Genomic DNA, 20045 nt, shown 5'->3' with positions numbered 1-20045 from the left:
TTCCCCTGACGCGGAATCCCCAGACTGCTCTTCCCCCCTCCTGCGGGCTTTGGGACCTGGCTCTTCCTCCGGGCTCCCTGTACTTCCGCGCGCCTCTACATTTGAACTTGGCGCGCCCGCCCAACCTCTAACCTTCCTTTTGACAGTTACACTACTCCCTTCACTACTCCCCTCCCCTTCCGGGAGGGTGGCTTGCTTCGACCTCCCTCCTTTCTCTGCTGCCGGAGCTGCTTCCCCTGATACACTGGAACCTCCACCCCCTTCGCTGCACTCTGGCGGGGAGGCTGGTCCTGACGCCCAGCTGCCACTTTGGGATCCCCTGCTGGCCCCCTGTTCCTGACACGTCCCCCCTGGGGCTCCCCTGGCCCTGACCACCGGCGCCCCCTTCTGGGAATCCTCTGATTCACTGGAAAGACTCATGGAATCTCTTGAGTCATTGTCATCCTCTTCCTCGCTGTCCTGGGATTCATCCCCATCGCTCTCCATCTCCTGCCTACCCTGTGCCTCTGTCCCTGAACCCCTGACAGCGGCGTTTGGGAATGATTTGTTCGGGAGCCAAGTCGTTCGAGTACCAAGGTACCTCTGCAGTTTAGAATTGCATTTGCTGCACTGGACAACTAAAATCTGGTCAGTCTACACATACAGCAGAGAAGCAGAAGCCTGAGGCGATAGGATTTTTTAAACCTAGGAACAGTTTTTTAAAAAATGGCATTTCTGACTCACAGTCAGAAGTGGTACAGCCTCCCTCCCCTATCATTTTAGGATTTTTCTACAACCACCTCATTCTGTTGCAAGTTGCAGATCAGGCCAAAGTGACAAAGTGTTCAGAAACTATAACATAAGGGTGACATTTGGCAAAACATCTGTGGCTCCCCTCTGCATATTGGAAACCCAGTGCAAAGATTTGTGCTTCAAGGGTAGTAGCTGCTGTAGTTTAGATATAATCTTAGAAGTTTTCAGCCTCGGATTTGTTGCGCTTCTGCTGAAATTCCTATAGCTGTTTTGTGTTTGTGGAGCACAGCAATCTGTTCTTGTGTGTAGCAGAAATGGTTGTTATCATGAGATTTGAGTGGGTAATTCCATGGTTTCACATGGTTTCATGCATGTGAAGGGCTTCAAACAGGCTAAAAATGCAGTTATGAGCCTTTGGGTAATAGGATCCTTGCTGGAAGGCTGATAATTCTCTCACCTCAGTCTCTCCTGGGAAGCCACACTTTTTCATCCTCCTACACCCCTTCTCCAACGTAAGCTAATGGATAGATCTCTCCCAGGTAAAAGAAGTTGTGTCCCCCAAAATACAAGCAGAAGCCCCCTCCCCATGACTCTTAGGAATCATGATCCTTACTGGATGGTAACACTTTCACCACTCCCATCTTTCTTGGGGACCCATGCTCCATTTCCCACCCGACCTACTAGAATTATGATTTTCCCTCCCTCCAATATTAAAGTTTACCCTTGTGAGAAACCCACTGCAGCTATTCTTCTGAAACTTAGCAGGCTCGGTCTCCTTTGAAGAGGTGAGTATTCCCGCAAAGTATATCCAGTTCCATCAGAAAATAAAATACTTTATCCTTAAAAAAATAAAAAGTAAAAAAATAAAGGTGCTCCTCATGAACACCCCTGGATAAATCTGCCTACAATTTGTCAGGCTTGATCCACTCGGGACGGACTCTTATGCCTGCAAGTTTTATCTGCTTCTGTGAAAAGAGAAAAGAGTTCTATCTGTTTTTAGATTTCCAATATTGTTGAATGGGAAGGTGAAAGCGGGTTTCGTTTTTAATAGATCTAATCCCATCCCAAATAAGGAGACAAATTGGAAAGACACAGAGTGGCTCTGAAACAGATCAGGCAACTTCTTGAAACTCTAGGTAAAGGTAAAGGGACCCCTGACCATTAGGTCCAGTTGTGACCGACTCTGGGGTTGCGGCGCTCATCTCGCTTTATTGGCTGAGGGAGCCGGCGTACAGCTTCTGGGTCATGTGGCCAGCATGACTAAGCCGCTTCTGGCGAACCAGAGTAGCGCACGGAAACGCCGTTTACCTTCCCACCGGAGCGGTACCTATTTACCTACTTGCATTGGATGTGCTTTCGAACTGCTAGGTTGGCAGGAGCTGGGACCGAGCAACGGGAGCTCACCCTGTCATGGGGATTCGAACTGCCGACCTTCTGATCGGCAAGTCCTAGGCTCTGTGGTTTAACCCATAGCGCCACCAAGCTCTTGAAACTCTAGAAGCAGATAAATACTAATGGATGAACACCCCTAGTCTTTGCTGTAACCCTGCAGAGATCATATTGCAGACCTTCCAAACTCCTGTCTCGTTTGCCCCAAGATTTTGCCCAGTGACAAATTGAGGATGAGGGGGACCATGCAGGTGTTTTGCCTCATGCATGAAACACCATCAGGTATGTTGCTTAGGCAGAGTGTCTAAGTCACAGTTAGAACCGGTGTCCGCACTGGGAACTCTTGCATGCAGTGTGAGAAAAGATAAGCTCATTTATGCATTGAAAACTTTTCAGTAACTTTTTTTAGCAAATGCAACCTTGGCACCATTTTGGGAGGGACGAGAGTTTGCATCCATATGTTAGTCAGCTGTGGGCGGCTGAGATCACAGTATAAAGATGAATTCTACTCGTCGGAAAAGGTTGCAGTGCATACAGCTGTTCTATAAAACTTCACTATAAATAGAAACACAGGACCAAGAGTGAATATTTGTTGTTTCCTATAAAAAGGCAGACTTTGAAATAGATAAAGACAGTAACTATCCATTCTGTACATCTTTGTGTTTATAATTCCGTAATGCTTTTTCGTATGCCAAATGTTCTGCAATTCAAGTTTCAGTGCCTCTGACACACACACAATTTTGGAAGTAATTTCTACTACAATGTCTTGTGCGTCGGGGTCCCCAATACAACCCAAATAAAACACAATGACACTTGATTTTTGTTTAAGGTTTTTGGCATAATTTTTGCCACAACTTTATTAAAATTACAGCAATGTGAGTGGTTGCTTAGGCATTGGTTGCGACTATCTGACCCCACATGGGGACAGTCTGACATTCACACACACCCCAAAGTCAGAAAGGGTAAGTCACCTGGGGAGAGAGACGGGACTGGGAACCATGCCTCCCCTCTCCCCAAATGCTCCCAGGGGCTCTTGCGTGGCCCTAGCCCCTTGCCAGGGGTTCGGACAAAAGCATGGCGAGCCCCTGGGTTACTTTAATGGAAAACCCTTGCAGCAGCAGCATTTTGGAGGGGCAGGCACAGCCAAATCCATACCCCTCCACCAACCAATTCCCAAAACCAATGCCTAACCACAACCTTACAAGTTGTGACAATTTGCTACACAGTAGGCAAAAACCAAGTGGCACCAGCCAATCAGCCAAATGGATAAAATTCCTACCGGGCCCCTGCCCCAAAAGCAGATGACCCCATGACAGGCATAGCAAGGTCAAGCGAACAGCCTAACATTGGGGAGGGAGGGAGGGTGATCCGATGCACGCAGCGAAAAGAGGAAGCTCAACGCTGTGTGCAGGGCATTTAACAAAGCGTGTTCTCCCTAACAGAGAGCACGTGTTGCGGTTGGGGGAACAAGCCACCCTGCCGTTACTGGGCAGATTTGGTGAGGAACTCAAGCCTTTAAGTGGTTAAAATTGGGTTGCTGGGGAGTTTTGATTGTTGCCAATTTGGAGGAGGGGTCAGAGTCTTTAAATACAGGGGCCAGACGTTGGACGTCCTCTTGGCCGTTTTGCACCGGATCACCCGCCCTCCCTCCCGTTAATAGGGTGGCTTTTTCTTGATTGCTTGACCTGCTATGCCTGTCATAGGGTCGTCCGCCTTGGAGCGGGGGCCTGGTAGGAATTTAGCCATCTGGCTGATTGGCTGGTGCCATTTGGTTTTTGCCTACTGCGTAGCAAATCGTCACAACTTGTAAGGTTGGCGGTTAGGCATTGGTTAAATTGGTGCTTGGAGGGGTAAGTGCCTACCCCTCCAAATGATGCGGAAAGGGAATTCCGTTAAAGGAATCCAGGGGCTTGCCATTCTTTTCGTCCTTGTCCCTGGCATCGGACTTGGGCCGTGCAAGCCCCACAGGAACATGAGGGTGAGAAGTGAGGGACTGATGCCCAGCTTCATTTTCTCACCCAATACTTGTTTCCGACGCTGGCTTCCGTTGGTGTCCGGAAGGCCAGCTCTGTCCCTGAGGGCAAGGACAGATAGTCATAACCAATGCCTAAGCAACCACTCACATTTTTTGTATTTTGAATAAAGTTGTGGCCAAAATTATGCCAAAAACCTTAAACAAAAATTGATGTGTGAAGTGTGAATTTTTTGGGGGGTGGCATTGTGGGACTCAACACGCAACTAGGGCTGTCAGTCAAGAGATGGCAACATATAAATCTCCCCAGTAACAGCCAGCCCCTGTTTAAAGATGGCCAAACTCTTTTCCGCCCAGCAACAGTGGGGTGTCTTGCTAGCCCCCACCACAACACATGCTCTCCATGAGGGAGAACACGCTTTATAAGCAGGTAGGCTTAGGAAAGGGCCCAATTCTCGCAGGTAAGTTAACCATGCCATCAAATACTGTCTACTCAAAAGTGCATCCAACTGAGTTCAATGAGGCTTACTCCCAGGTATGCAGGCCTGTAAATTACTGATTTATTTATTGAATACTTCTTTCTATACTTAATATACAGGCAATCTTCGTTTTGCACAGAGGTTACATTCCCGCCCTGCCTCCATTCTGCCCATTTGGGGACATTTTCAGTTCACTTCCAGGTGATCTTTAAGTTCACCTGTCTGCCCATGCCCAGTCATGCACCAATCATCAGCGCCATAGCCAGGGGGTGGTGAGGAAGGCTCCTGCCAGGGATGCAAGCAAGAGGGAGACACGCAAAATCAGCTTTGAAATATGTCCATAAATATGTTTATAAATAAAAATATTGATTATTGCCTCATAATAAAAGGTTTTAAACAAAGAGTCTTTATATGATATGCAGGGGCCCTGTTTTCCTCTATTTTTTTCCATGCCACATTCCTTTTCCATGGCTAGGGGGTGCAATCTGGACATTTCTGCCAGGGGCGCAAGATCACCTAGCTACGGCTCTGCCAATCATATGTGCATAAATCAGTCGTTGCCTGTATAAAACAGCTCTAAGTGGAGTGCACCTCTTTAATCTTCTACCCTCGGGCAGGAGATATAGAAGTATAATCAGTCGTACCAACAGGCTAAAAAACAGTTTATATCCATGGGCTGTTAGGCTGCTGAACGGAAAATAATATAGTGCAACTGACTTTCGGGGTTGGTGTGTCGTGCGACAAGCACACAGAGTGCAATGAGATTGAGTGTTTGTGGGGGGGGGAGGCTCGGTTAATTTCATTGTACACAGGTTGTACATTGACAATAAAGGTATTATTATTATTATTATTATTATTATTATTATTAGCAGCAACTTTAGAAAGAATAACGCACACACACACAAATATGTTTTATCTATAAATATATTTGTGCTGAAACCCTCAGACAGGATAGCTCGGTAGAACTTGAGATTCAGAATCTCAGGGTTGTGGGTTTGAACCCCACGTTGGGCAAAAAGATTCCTGCATTGCATGGGGGGTTGGACTAGATGACCCTTGTGATCCCTTCCAACTCTATGATTCCATGGATAAAATTTGCAAAGAAAAGCAATAAAATGTTTGGAAATGCAATAAAGCCTTATAACTGGGTGGTGGTGGAGGAGAAGGTGAAGCTCATTTTATCTTCACAGCAACCCTGAGAGGTAGGTTAGGCAAAGAGTGAGTGACTGGCCTAAGATCAACCCATGAGTTTGGTGGCTGAACATGGATTTGAACTCTGGTCTCCCTGATCCTAGTCCAACTCTCAAACCACTATGCCACACCCGAGTATAGTTAAATAGAAGTGCATTGTAAGCTTTCTGTTAATTGGTTGCCTACGCATTTGGAACCTGTGATTATTTCACTGCTCTTTTCCACTGTTGTATGCATCGCTGTTTAGTGAACATTCTTACTAGATGAAATTCTTCATCTTAGATTGGTGGCCTTGAAAATTTTCTGATTTGTAAAGCTTGTAGGCAACTTCACTGTCATTTTTAATTACTCAACCATTAAATAATTGCTTGTTAAAATTAATGGTGATATCTGTTACAGTTTTCGGCCATTTCTTACCTTATTTACCATTGGCTTGCTTTTATATATTGACATTCCACCCTTCAGTGTAAGGATGCTCCACGTAAAATCAATAAAACAATGAAAGCATATAGCTGTAATAAAACAACGGAGTAAAACAGCAGAGAATGGCAGTGTTAAGACAAACCTGTCATGTCTTTAAAGCCCCAGGAGCAAAGTTTTTAAAGACTATATTTATGGGAAGACATCCACTTGCTTTCTAGAAAATGTCAAAATTATACACTCCCAAGGCGGGAGTCGGGAACAGGTCAGGAATAACTCTCAAGGTGTCAGCGAAGTTAACTCTTTATTCAAGGAAACAAAACAGCTCAAGCAGGCCTACTGTGGTGTAGTGGTTAAGAGCGGTGGACTCGTAATCTGGTGAACTGGGTTCGATTCCCTGCTCCTCCACATGCAGCTGCTGGGTGACCTTGGGCTAGTCACACTTTTTGAAGTCTCTCAGCCCCACTCACCTTGCAGAGTGTTTGTTGTGGGGGAGGAAGAGAAAGGAGAGTGTTAGCTGCTTTGAGACTCCTTCGGGTAGTGATAAAGCAAGGTATCAAATCCAAACTCTTCTTCTTCTTCTTCTAGTGAGGGTGGGAACTCTTCCCAGTAGGTCTTGCCCCAATGAGGCAGTTGCGAGGACTGAAGTTCCCCTCCTTCCCACTGCTCCCTAAGTCTCCTCCTCCCTCCTCCTCTTCCCCAGCAACCTGAGACTTCTTCACCTTGTCTGTTTTTGCTGTGCCCTCTTCATACCTCTTCTGGTTCTGGGAAACCAGGGGGAAAGACAGCTGGTGGCAGCAGGAGATGGAGACTCCCTGACTTCTTCAGCAACCTGACTTATCTCTGCTTCTTGGTTCCCCTCCTCTCCTGCCTCTGATTCTGGACTGCTCTCTGCCACAGACTCTCCCTTCTCACTAAGCAAACCCTGTTAGCTCTTCAGCTCCTGACACTTCCATTTCCCAGTCTGCTCCCTCTTCTCCCTATGACCACTCATTGTCATCCCACTACCAATCCTCGGGCTCTGAGCCTTCTTCCTTTGGGGGTTCCCCAACTGGTGCCCTTCAGCATTTCTCTATCCAACCAGCCCATGACATATTTTAAGGATGGGAGAGAATTTTGATTCTGTACTCATTTGAGGGTGAACCTACCTAACATTTTCTGAAAGGGTATGCAAACCAAAACACAGCAATCCTTCAAACTTCACATTTCTACAAATTTTGCAATACAGTTATATGACTAAATGATGCGCCTAAAAATGCAGGCACTGAGTAAAGTGTGCATGAAATTTGGTGAAAATAGCATATGAAAATGCACTACATCAGGTGAACTTGCCTCGCAAAAACGTGTGTATTAGGCAAAATTGCATACAAAGAAGAAACTTGCACTGAAATAGTGGTGGATTTTCCCAATGACATTTTTAAAATTGCAAACCTGTGCAGAAATGTGGAGAGCTTAATTGTAAGTGTGGAAAAATGAGAACTGGAGGAAAACAAAAATTGACATATTCAACCATCCCTAATTGGAACATTCTCATGAAATAAATGAAAGACAGCTAAGGGTATTTGCTAATTTCCAGATTTAGCTATTTTCCATTTTGAACCTTCATTAATACATTTTTTTTTTTCATTTCTGTGTGAATTAAATCACTTATACTTAATAAGCCATACTGAATTCAGTGGAATTTACTCCCAGATTAGTGAATATAAGGTTCTAGCAAGAGAGGGGACAGCTCTTGAAGCAAGATAGACCTGGGCATTTGAGATAAACATGAAAGTGTCTGCAGAACGGGATAATCCTCAAATCTGAAATGGGTCTCTGAGCACAACAGCAGCAGACATAATTGTAAATGTTTTTTTTCCAAGCAAACAAGTGTGTATTCGGGTGGGATTTATTTATTTTTAAATGCACCTCTAATCTCACCTTCTGTAGATGCTTCAAGAACTGGGGCTCCCATGGTGGATGCTTACAGCACTTGATTAAACAAACAAACAAAAAAATCCTGTTGTTAAGTAAGGGGTAAAATCAGCTTTCTGAAAGAGCTACCAGCAGGCTGCCAGGAGAGGAATAAGCTCCTTTAGGTAATTTGAGACTCCAGATTTATTGGTCCTCTCACCCAACTGTGCACAGTCTTTATTTCACTACTTCAAATGTGGTACTGGCTGCATTCAGCAGTTCTCCTGCTCATTCTGCTGAATGGCTCTCTGGTCTTCTGTCCCAAAGTCCTGCCCTGATAGCACCACTGAAACTTCTCCCCGATTCTCATCTATCACCTGCTGCCAAGACCCAGTTTTCTAATGCATCTGGATTCTGTTCCCCAAAAACGGAACACAAGCAATTTTGTGCACTTCTGGTCCCACATTTTGGCCATCCCTTTGTTGATGTGCCTATGGCTCTTCTCTTCCTCTGCTCCGTGGTCAGCCACAGTGGGAAGGGAGAAATCAGCCTTGAGCAGAGTGTGGTTTTCAAAGCTGAGATTCAGCACCCTGGACATGGAGCATAGAGGCATCAAGGGAGCAGGTGGATAGCTCTGTTGGTGAAAGCATGGTGCTGATGATGCCCAGGTCAAAAGTTTGATCCTTGTATGAGACGGCTGCATATTCCTGCATTGCAGGGGGTTGGACTAGATCGGTGTTTCCCAAACTTGGGTCTTCAGCTGCTTTTGGACTACAACTCCCATCATCCCTAGCTAGCAGGACCAGTGGTCAGGGATGATGGGAACTGTAGTCCAAAAGCAGTTGGAGACTCAGGTTTGGGAAACACTGGACTATATGATCCTCAGGGTCGCTTCCAACTTTACAATTCTTTGATTCAATGGTAAGCTGCATGCAGGCAAGCAGAGGAATATCAGAGGGAAGCAGGATGCACTGAGAGGTACAGAAAGCGCTGAAGTAGCCACACAGCTCCATGGGGGGGGGGCATTCCTTTCCTTTAATTGAGTTTGAGAAGACGTTGCTCTCCCTTCTTGAGATTAAATCTGAATTGGGTGTTTGTGTGCAAAAGAGAGGAGTTGAAAACCCAGTTGTGGGGTGTTCCTGTGAGATCATAGAAGCCTCAGGGTGTTTGCGCAGGGACAGTTCCAAGGGTTTGGGTATATACGTTTTTGCGTATACACAGAACCCTTGGAATCAAACTCTAAGATGAGATCATGCTGTATATGCAAATGTGGATGTTGAAGAAATTGTTATTGACATAAGGAAATTAGATACACAAGGACACAATTCTTCCAAGGAGCCTGGTGTTAAGGTTACTCAAGGATTTTGCATTTTAAAGCAAACGAACCCGATTTGCAATTCCTAGGCTAATAAATCAGAACGCAGGTATGTTTCAGTTTTTTAGACTTTTCTGAATTTTGCAACACAGTTTTCTGCTGAAGTGTACCTAAATCCAAATTAAAATATTCATTTTGTAGAAAACAATAAGAGCAAGAAAGAGAATGAATGAATGAATGAATGAATGAATGAATGGACTCCAGCAGGCTCTTCTTGTGTCCTTATTTTCTTGACTCTTGTTGGGTTCTGTATTTCAGATGAACCATGCCTGGGTGACAAATCTATCTTCTGCCAAATGGAAGTGCTCTCCAGGTACTGCTCCATCCCAGGCTACAAGAAGCTCTGCTGTGAATCTTGCAGCAAACGTAGCAGCACCCTCCCACCACCTTACCTTAGCGAAGCTGCCGAGACCGAAGAGGGAGTGATGACCGGCCCTGGCAACCTCCCCAAGACTTTGGCTTCTCCGACGTCTTCAGTCCCTCCTCGCTCTGAGAGGCGTGGTTCTTTGGGCAGGATGTCCTTGGCAGAAGAAGACAGGCATGCCCTGATCCCCAATGCCTACGGAAGGGCCAGGGTTGCCAGCCCACCTCAGCGGAGAGTCCAAAGCCAAGCGAGGAACAAGACTTCCGGGCCGGTTGCGACGCCGTTACAACTGCCAACCATGAGTGGGCACCTTGCGACCCACACATCCTCAGCCTTGTTAGATATCGGTCCAGCTGCGACACAGAACAGCAGTTCAGCTGGTGTCCTGTCTCCAAATAGACCCTCAAAGAAAAATGAGAAGCAAGCGGACAGGCGGCAACCTCTGAGGCCTTCCACTGTGGAAAGATGAAACTTAGAAATAAAAAAGGGGGTGGGAGATACTTAAAGTGGAGAATGTGTCTCCTTGCTTTGTTTGGAGTACGGTGATGCATGCAAACCCTTCCAACACAAAACTTTCAACAAGTCAACCGCAGAAAAGGAGGTGGAGGAAAAAAAGTGCTGGCTCACTTTCCAGTGACATCCATCCTTCACTCAGTTTGTCCTCTTCTTCCTCCTCCTCCTCCCAACATCTGGCCACCCCAAAAACTTTGAAGGGAAGCACCAAAAATCACACCGATGTAAAAAGAAGACGAAGAAGAAGAAGCAAGTAGCTGAGTGGGTTGGCCATTCTCTGCCACCCAGACCCCCTAACATTGCACGTCGGCTGCTTTTGAGGGTGGAAAGTATGATTGATTAAAAATAAAGGAAGGAAAGAAATTAAATGTTGCTTTTGAGGGGCGGGAGGGGGCAACCAAGCAAAGGCACCAAAGTTTACAGGTCTACAGCGTATTTTTTACTGTGGAACATTTGACCTCCATATGAATTGTATTGCTAATTTATCTCTATAAGCAAATGCTAGAGTATGGTTCACCTTTGTCATGTACATAGGCTTGGTTGGCACATCATGCTGAGCCTAAGCATGGCTGAGCATGGCCACATGAAGATACAGGCTCCCAGAGGGTTTTTCAGCTGTGTTGCTCCTCCCCAGTCATTCTGCTACTTAGCCATGAGTTAGTTTAGTACAGGGTCCTGCGAGGCTCCAGAGGTTACTGGAATACAACTCCCATCATCCCTGCCTCTGCGCCATGCTGGCTGGGGATGATGGGAGTTGAAGTCCAACAACATCTGGAGGGCCACAGATTCCCCATCCCTGGCTTAGTGTGTCATCTGAAGCCAGGCTTGTGGCTTAGCTCTCCCGTACAAACCATGAGGCATAAAAAACACATGCAGGCCATAGTTTGGTTTTAGCTTGTGATTAACCTGGAGTGAGCAGACCCACAAGCCTGTTAGCAAAGCCAGTTAAATAATGCAGGCAGAGTGCACAAAGAGGAAGAATCCTCAGAAAACTTTAGCGAGGACACTGGAATCAACCTCAGTGTATAACTTGAGGGGGAACGAACAGAAAAGTTTATACATAGTCAGGAGACATTCAGTCAAACATACAGAGGGAAAACTCCTTCAGAGTTACACAGCCAATCAGGGCACATGTTGCCTTTGGAACCATCATGTCTTGCTGCCTGGTTGCTAAGCAACACTTCTACCCCGCCTCTAGGCTAGGTGGCTTTAACAGTGGCAACATAATTAACCCTTCAATTACAACGCCTGGGTTCAGGTCCCACATAACAACAGCACAGCAAACAGAAAGGATCAAAGCAGCCACAGTCTCCTCTCCTGGAGCCTGCTCTCTCATGCGCTCATGCTAAGCTATGCTTTGTTTTAGCACAATGTGCAAACCAGGTCATAGTGCATATAATGAATAGAGAGGGAGGGAAAACAGTGTTATTTTTTTCAGAGTTTTGTGTTATTCAGCCATTTGTTTATGGACTTTGCATTTCAGGATCATGTTTAGGTGCCTGCCGTTCAGTTCTGCCTTATTTACAAGCCATGAGCATGTTTGTTGTTTGCTGGGATCCAAAGACCTGGATACAAACAGTGCTGCACACCAATCCAGGTCGCCAAATGGCTTTGGACATCCGCGAAGGCTTTCTAGATCTCCATTTCCCAGCATGATTTCCTTGTGCTGCCTCAGACTTACTCTAGAGTATCTCCCAACATTCTGATGTGGGCACAGTATCAACTGAGGGAAAGTGTGCCGGGAGGAGAGGTTAAGCCTGAAGACCTGAAGGGCGGCCTTCACTCCCAGCTAGGCTGGTGAAATATACTTGGAGTCGAGTGTGAATTTCATGCTCTTTATTCAGCTCGTAGTAGCAATGAATGAAACTTTCCCCAAAATGTCAAGTATATATACATTATTTACACAATGGGCCCCATGTGATTGGCTAATTCCGGGCTGCTCCTGTAGGCGAATCAGGTTGCGGATTCACTTCCTCCAGAAGCCTGATTGGCTGCTCATGCAGGCCAATCAGGATGCTGATTCACTTCATCCAGGAGCCTGATTGGCTGCTCCTGCAGGCCAATCAGGTCGCTGATTCACTTCTACCTGGAGCTGGATTGGGTGGCTCCTGTGAACCAATCAGACTGCTGCATTCTGGATCCTATTGATCTAGGATTCAGCTCAGTATATAACAGCTGGTCTGGAGGCAGAGCTGCCAAGAGGCTGGCAGTGGCCTGAAAGGTCTGCCCACAGCCTTTAGGACCCCCAGCAAGCAGGATTACAGAGAAAGATAATCTCCTACCTTTATATCCTTCCAAGGGCATTGGGGTGATCATCTCAGTCATGCAATCCATGGCTTGGAGAGATGAAAGGCAGCAAAAAGTGCATGTTCTAAGTTGATTCATTCGCACCACTTTAGGTATGTGGGGTAGCTGAACTGTCCTGGCAAGGAAAGGGAAAGCAATTCTCCTTGCCTCTGGTGGGTAGGAAACAAACATGTAACCTAACACCCCAGCCTATACTTAAGGGGGTTTACTGAGGCCTGGACTCACAGTGCCTTCTTCCTTTGTCTGTACCCCAATGCAGCATCAGTTGCACATGGGCTGTGCACACCAATCCCAACATTAGATGGTGCAACTGAGATTGCAAATGACCACGATTTACAGTGTGGTTGGTCCCAAGAGGCATCGGCACTGCCTTGTCTAGACAAGGTCCAGGATGGTTTGGCCCATCACAGGGACACCACCAAAGCTGCAAATTTAAATGGAACCTGAGAAGAAATTGGTGGAAAAGGTGAAGATAATCATGGGCACATCCTCGATGAAATGAATGCTAGAATTTGGGGGTCACTTGCTATGAGAGAAGGAGGGTGTAAGGACTTACTGACAGAGCACATGGCTCCTGCCTGGAGACATGATAATAGCCACCTACCTGAAGCTGAACACAGGGACATAGGAATCTGCCTTATCTCAAGTCAAACCATCAGTCCATCTAGCTCAATATTATATGCCCTGATTGGCAGGATCTCTCTTGGGTTTCAGGCAGGTTTCTCTCCCAACCCAACTTGGAGATACCAGGAAATGAAGCTGGGGCTTTCTATGGGTGAAGCAGATGCTCTCCCTGAAATATACTCAGAGTCCTGCAGTGATTTCATGCTCTTTATTACAGCTTGTAAAACAGTGATTGAATTTTCCCCAAAACCTCAGGCCTTAATATACATTATTTACACAATGAGTCCCATCTGTTTGGCTGATTCTGCTTCCCTCCTGGAGCCTGATTGGTCTTCACCTGCAGGCCAATAAGTTGTTGCATTCTACAATCCTACCAGCCTAATAGGCTGATTAACTTCCTCCTGGAGCCTGATTGGTCTTCTCCTGCAAGCCAATCAGTTGTTGCATTCTAGGATCCTACCTGCCTATTGTTCTGGGCTCCAAGCTTAGTAGTCTGGTCGGTCCTTCCAAAAGAAATTGTGTGGGGACCCTGTGTATGCTACCTTGAATTCCAGAGGGGAAATGAAGGGATACAAAATTAATCACTAAGTAAGAAAAACGATCTGTGTGCACGCAGCTCCAAGTTCGGTTCTTGGCATCTCCAGGACCAGAGTTGAGAAATGCCCTTACAAGAGACCGTGGGGCACTGCTGTTGGTCAAAGTATAGAGTACTGAGCAGATGGACCCATGCTTGCCTGACTGCCTTTCTTTTCAATAGGGCTTGTGCGTGAGAAGGTCTTGCTTATAGGACTCCCCTGGTGTGCAGTAAAAGTATGGTAATGTCCCTGAAAAGAAGGTGACTTAAGTTTACTTTAAAAAAAATAAAAATAAAAATCTGCTAAATTGCCTGTTCGTCAAAGCCAAAGAGCGACTCCAAACTAGGACAGGAACATGGTGTAGGAGTGGCAAGCGCTGGAAAAGCACTTAACTTTTTCATCGACTTCAAGCTGAGAGTGTGCATTGACCAGCTGCACCACTGTATATGCATCCAACTGGGACAAATTGCCAGCCATTTGGGTCACTATCAAACTTGTCAGGCAACTTCTCTCTCTCTTTGTGTGTGTGCGTGTGTGTGTGCAGGGTTTCGCTGTAAGGTACTTGTATATAGGAATGAAAAGTAAAGCTATTTATTAAAAGTTGGTTGTGGTGGTTTTCTGTGCCAGTGTTTCATGTCCTGAAAACTTACGCTTAAGATGGCAGCACCGTTTCCTCTGGTGTAAAGTGTTTCAAATTGAATTTCACACATGGCTCCAAAGGGCAGTTGCAGTCTAAGCATGTTTATATGCACGCAAAGGCCCCACTGCAGAGGACATACCTTAAAAAATGTAGACGTGTGTCAGCTGAGCTCTTTCCTATTTAAATTTCCGAGCAAGGACAGAGAGGGCCCATCCCACCAACATTTTGCATTTTGCTTTTGAAATGTCATATCTGAATCTATTTGAAGGTTTATAGCATGTCCTCTGTTCAAATATGCCCTTTCAATTTCTTGAAATGTTTCTTCCCTGGTAAAAGAGGCGTCCAGTTATTTTTGTTTGCCTCTTTCTCAGGGTGCTTTAGAATTATTTTAGACTTTCTTTATCATTTTAGCGGCTGTAGGAATGCAAGAGCACACCCTGTCCACGGCTGGCTGTCAGATGCCTGATATCAGTGTGGTTGCTGATTTTGTTTTCAAAGGCAGTCTTTCCTTTTACCTTGGCAGGGGGGGAAACTTTTTACATTGACTTATTTAGAAGTGAAGCCATGCCAGTTAAAACACACACAACTCAAACCAATTATAGTCTGTCAGACTCTCAGGGGGTAACTTACCCATCTTCCTATACAGGACAGTTTTCGTGGAACATGGGCACCATATCTTCCCCTTGAGGGTTGGGGAAAACTCCAGAACAGATCTAGGGGCACATGGAGAGCACAAAGGGAGAGGAGAGGGACTGGAAGTCCCACTGAACAGGCAGAAGTCCTTGTACTTCCTCTCCTCCTGGACTGTAAAGTCCAGTAACACAAAACAACAGTAGACTAATTTTCCCCAGCTTGCTCCACTCAGTTGCTGCTTGTAGTGTCAGAGGAACTAATGGGCCAACTTCAATAGATACAACCCACAGAACAGAGATGAATTAAACATGGAAGGTGTGGAAACTCCTCTACAATATTTGTAGATTTCACTCACGGAACAATTGATGCCTCAAAAAACTGTGTTATTCACCAGGATATTCCCAAATGCCACATTTTAATGTAGGAATCCTTACTAGCAATGTTGCCGGTCTAGTGCAACTGGCATTCCAGACACACATGAAATTCAAAGTGGAAGAAAGTAATGACGCATTTCGTACATCAACATGAGTAGAGATGCTTCTTGCACAGAAATCCCACCCAAACACACATGTTGGTGCGATTCTACAGCCAACCTCCTCAAGTTCCTTCCCTATTAATTATCAGCATCCACCATTCCATAGCCGTGCCACCACTTCCCTACTACAACTGCGCAGAAGCACTGCCCCACAAATCCGCTGCTGGAAGCTTCCTTGCTCCCAGGTGTATTGCCATGCAGGTAGATGGACAAATCGGTTTCTCTCCATTTTGTCATTTTTCCAGTCGTCAGTTCCACCCACTACATTTCCACATCAGTTTGTCATTTTGAATACTGGAACTAGGCGAACCATTGAGTCTCACTGTCAGGCAGCTTCTGATGTTTCTATTGGATTCTTCCCAGAGTCCTCTGAGTCTGAAATCACGTCTAATGGAATGGCATACCGAGCCGAAACAAACAGACAAAGAAAGCAGACAACATTAGTCTGGGAGCCTGAGTGGCAGTCCTATTATATGCTATTGCAAAAATGACAGGACAGGCAGCTTGGCTTGTGATTTTGAGGTGCTGCTGGCTGCATGGTCTGTAATCAGTTATTTTGATTGATTAAGCTGCATGTGAACTGGAGAAGACGCAAGGGAAAAACAGCTCACAAATGCCATCTGCCTTGTTGATTGAGAGCAGTGAAAAGATAGTTATAAATGTAACTGGACAGTATTTGGCACGCCAGTTGTCCGGCTCAGCATCTGAACTGCAAGCTTGGCTAAGACCATCTCTGGTACAATCTCCTTGAATTGATATTCTCCTGCAAATCTCCTCCTTATACTTTAATCAGGGGTCGGCAAACTTTTTCAGCAGGGGGCTGGTCCACTGTCCCTCAGACCTTGTGGGGGGCGGCACTATATTTTGAAGGGGACAAAAATGAACAAATTCCTATGCCCCACAAATAACCCAGAGATGCATTTTAAATAAAAGCACACTTTCTACTCTTGTAAAAGCATGCTGATTCCTGAACTGTCCCGGGCGGGATTGAGAAGGCGATTGGGCCGGATCCGACCCCCGGGTCTTAGTTTGCCTACCCATGCTTTAAATGCAACCTGCTCCAATCCAATTCTAACTGTGCGTTTCAAAAGGGAGGGGGCACTTGTGATAGATGCGGTAGAAAGTGGATGGAGATGCTTAATTGAAAAATGGTGCATGTCAGGGGTTCAGGAGCAGAGGCAAGGGCAAGGGAGGAAACAGAGAGCGAGGGGGAGGAGGCAGAAGAAAAGATGAGTGATGACGACGACCCGAGATCTCCGAGTCTTTCCAGTGAATCAGAAGATTCACAGAAAGGAGCACCAGTGGCCAGGGCAAGGGGGGAGCCTAGGGGGACACCCCAGGAAGATAGAGCCAGAGGGGACTCAGAGGGGAGCAGTTGGAAATCGGGACCAGCGTCACCGCCAGAGAGCAGGGAAGAGGAAGGGCGCCAGGGATCAAGCGCTGGCAGCTCACAACAGGGGGGAGGGCACGAGTCAGGAGTGGCCACACCTCCATCGGGGAGCGAAGAAACGGTCAGACGGAAGGTGGAAGGTTGGGCGCGCGCGCCAGGTTCAAATGCACAGGAAGGTGGCGCAGTAGGCAGCCCGGAAAGGGAGCCAGGTCCTAAAGCCCGCCGAAAGGAGGGAGAAGAGTCAGGGGGGTCAGCGTCAGAGGAATCCCGGAAGGAAGAGACCCCGGGGGGCAGAGGGACCCAGAGAAGAACAGTCAGGCGGAAAAGGTGGAGCAAGGCTAGGATATTAAGTTGGTGTACAAGGGGCGGAGACTCAGATGGAGCTTCGCCGATCTAACCATTAGACGTAGGGTTGCACGCAGCAGCTTGAGAATGGAAACTGTAACTCAATAAAGACTTTTATTTAATGATCGCTGGCTAGCGTGATCCTCTGTGAGCTAGGATCTGGAAGCAACTCTGACAGTAAGCTCCATCTCATAAATTGTGGGCATCTACAGCCTCGCGGAGAGGAGAGAAAGCGGGTGCCTACTAGCGAGCTCACGAACGGCAGACAACATGACGGCCGAACAGCAGATAGCGGAACTCAGAGAAGCAGTGTCGCGACTGAATGCCGAGGCTCTTGCATCCAGGAAGAGAGAGGAGGACGCAGCTGCCGCCTACAGGGATCTCCAGGTCAGGTTGGAAGTGCTTACGAAGCAAGGGCAACTGACACCCAAACCAGAGGGGATTGGGTTGGGGAGACGAACAGGCGGTCTGGTCTCTCACTTCGATGGGAATTTGCAACAGTACCCCAACTTTAGAGCAGATGTAATGTGTGCACTGCAACTGCTGAACAAAGACTTTAGAGATGAGCAAGAGAAGGTGGGATTCATCATGTCCCATTTGCATGGAGATGCTAAAGCATGGCTGCGCAATTTGTGGAGAGATAAGGATCCGGCGCTCCAAAATGCGGATGCCTTTATTAAAGCGATGGATGGGTGCTTTTTATCAAGCATTGACGTGGATCTTGCTCGGCAGCAGATACATGGACTGAAGCAAGGGAGGGCCAGCGTAAGGCAGTACCATGCCCGCTTTTTCGCTTTGGTCAGTGCTCTGGAATGGGACAGAGATTCGGCTCCTGTAAGAGACCTGTTTTGGGAGGGATTGCACGGCTCGGTTAAAGATGAAATTGCGAGGGGGGAGAGACCCCGGACCACGCAGGAGATCATTCAGAGGGCGCTGGCGGTGGGGGTGCGGCTGGAAGAACGTCCGTGGAGCAGTGGCGAAGGGCGTGGAGGGCGCGAACCAGCCAGGGGCTCCTCCTTCCTTCCCAGAGAAGCAGCGCGTGCGCAATCCACGCCTCCGCCAGGAGGAGGAGCGGAACCTATGGAGGTTGGAGGTGCAAGGGCTCAGTCAGCAGCCAGAGCCCTAGCACCGGCAGCAGTGAAAGCGAAGCCTCCTAGAGGGAACAGGAAGTGTTACATCTGCGATGATCCACAGCATATGGCGAAAGAGTGTCCCCAGAGGCTCCACAAGCACACTGCAGCCTCAGCAATGGTAACTGCAGCAACGCAGCAAGGACAACCACAGCAGGGAAACGACGGAGTCTGGTTGGAGGAAGAGGCACTGGGGCCCAGCCAGACGTGTCAGTGAAGCAGTCCCCAGAGATTTTACAGCCCATGGACCCCCTCCCGCCCAAACCAGTAGTGAGGCTCACCGCGTCGCTCCAGCTGCCCAATGGAATCACCATGGACGTGCCAATCACCATTGACTCCGGAAGCAATGCGGACTTTATAGGACAGGACTTTGTCGACCGGCACGCTATACAGTTGCTGCCTGCCACGCTGCCCCTGCAGGTTGTCACGGTGGATGGCAGGGAGCTGCTAGGGGGGCAAGTGGTGAAGCAGACGCCACCAATGGTGATGCGACTTGGGAATCACAGGGAAATCATCAGCTTCAATGTCACTCAACTATCAGACATGCCCATTGTATTGGGCATGAGTTGGCTGGACAAGCACAGCCCGACGCTGGCTTGGTACCAGAGGCAGCTGACCTTCGGCTCTTCCTTTTGCGCTGAACACTGCATCGTGCCCAGGCAGGAAGGAGAGGAAGAGGAGTCACAGCGGCAGCTAGGCACGCTGCAAGCGGTTCCCCACAAGTACGCAGAATTTTTGGAGGTTTTCTGCGAGAAGGAGGCAGACAGGCTACCCCCCCACAGACCATATGACTGCAAAATTGACCTGCTGCCGGGGGCGGCGCTGCCCAAAGGGAAGCTGTATTCCATGTCTGAGGACGAACTGCAGGAACTCAAAGAGTTCATAGATCATAATTTGGAGCGCGGTTTCATCCGAGAGTCCAAGGCAGCGGGGGGCAGTCCGGTATTCTTTGTTAAGAAGCGGGACACGCCCCAAAAAAGACTTGTAGTGGACTATCGCATCTTGAACAGTGTGACCAAGCCATCGGACTTCCCCATGCCCCGAATCGACGACCTTCTCGCAAAGGTACGGAAGGGCAGAGTGTTCACCAAGTTGGACCTGCGAGGGGCATACAACCTCATTCGCATGCGGGAAGGAGATGAGTGGAAGACAGCCATGTTCACGCCCCTGGGCACCTACGAATATAGAGTTATGCCTTTTGGATTGCAAAATGGCTCCCACGTTTTTCAAGCTTTCATGCATCACGTGTTGGCGGGGCTCCTCTACAAGACGTGCGTCTGTTTCTTGGATGACATCCTGATCTTTTCGGAATCGCAGCAGGAGCATGACAGACACGTCAAGGAAGTGCTGAGCAGGCTACAGCAACATAGGCTTTACGCCAAGCTGGAGAAGTGCCAATTCGACGTGACGGAGGTGGATTTCCTGGGCTACAAGTTGTCTGATAAAGGGCTCGCCATGGACAGCGCCAAGGTCCGAGCAGTGTTGGATTGGAAAAGCCCACGCAACCGGAAGGAGGTCCAACGGTTTGTCGGCTTCGC

The 20045-nt window shown here is 47.5% G+C and overlaps 1 protein-coding gene across 1 annotated transcript in view; it reads left to right on the top strand.

Annotated features, from left to right (window-relative positions):
- The window catches only part of ADAMTS3 (ADAM metallopeptidase with thrombospondin type 1 motif 3), a 140698-nt gene extending 126261 nt beyond the window's left edge, over positions 1-14437 (top strand). Inside the window, exon 22 of the mRNA XM_081020700.1 lies at positions 9710-14437. Within this exon, the coding sequence (XP_080876826.1) occupies positions 9710-10284 (575 nt within the window). The 3' untranslated portion in view covers positions 10285-14437. The remainder of the gene's footprint in view (positions 1-9709) is intronic.
- The last annotated feature ends 5608 nt before the right edge of the window (positions 14438-20045 follow it).

This window comes from Podarcis pityusensis (genome assembly GCF_964106645.2).
Source record: "Podarcis pityusensis genome assembly, chromosome: 9".
NCBI classification, from domain to species: domain Eukaryota; kingdom Metazoa; phylum Chordata; class Lepidosauria; order Squamata; family Lacertidae; genus Podarcis; species Podarcis pityusensis.
The sequence above is the reverse complement of the archived record's forward strand: the minus strand, read 5'-3'. Positions and strand labels throughout refer to the sequence as shown.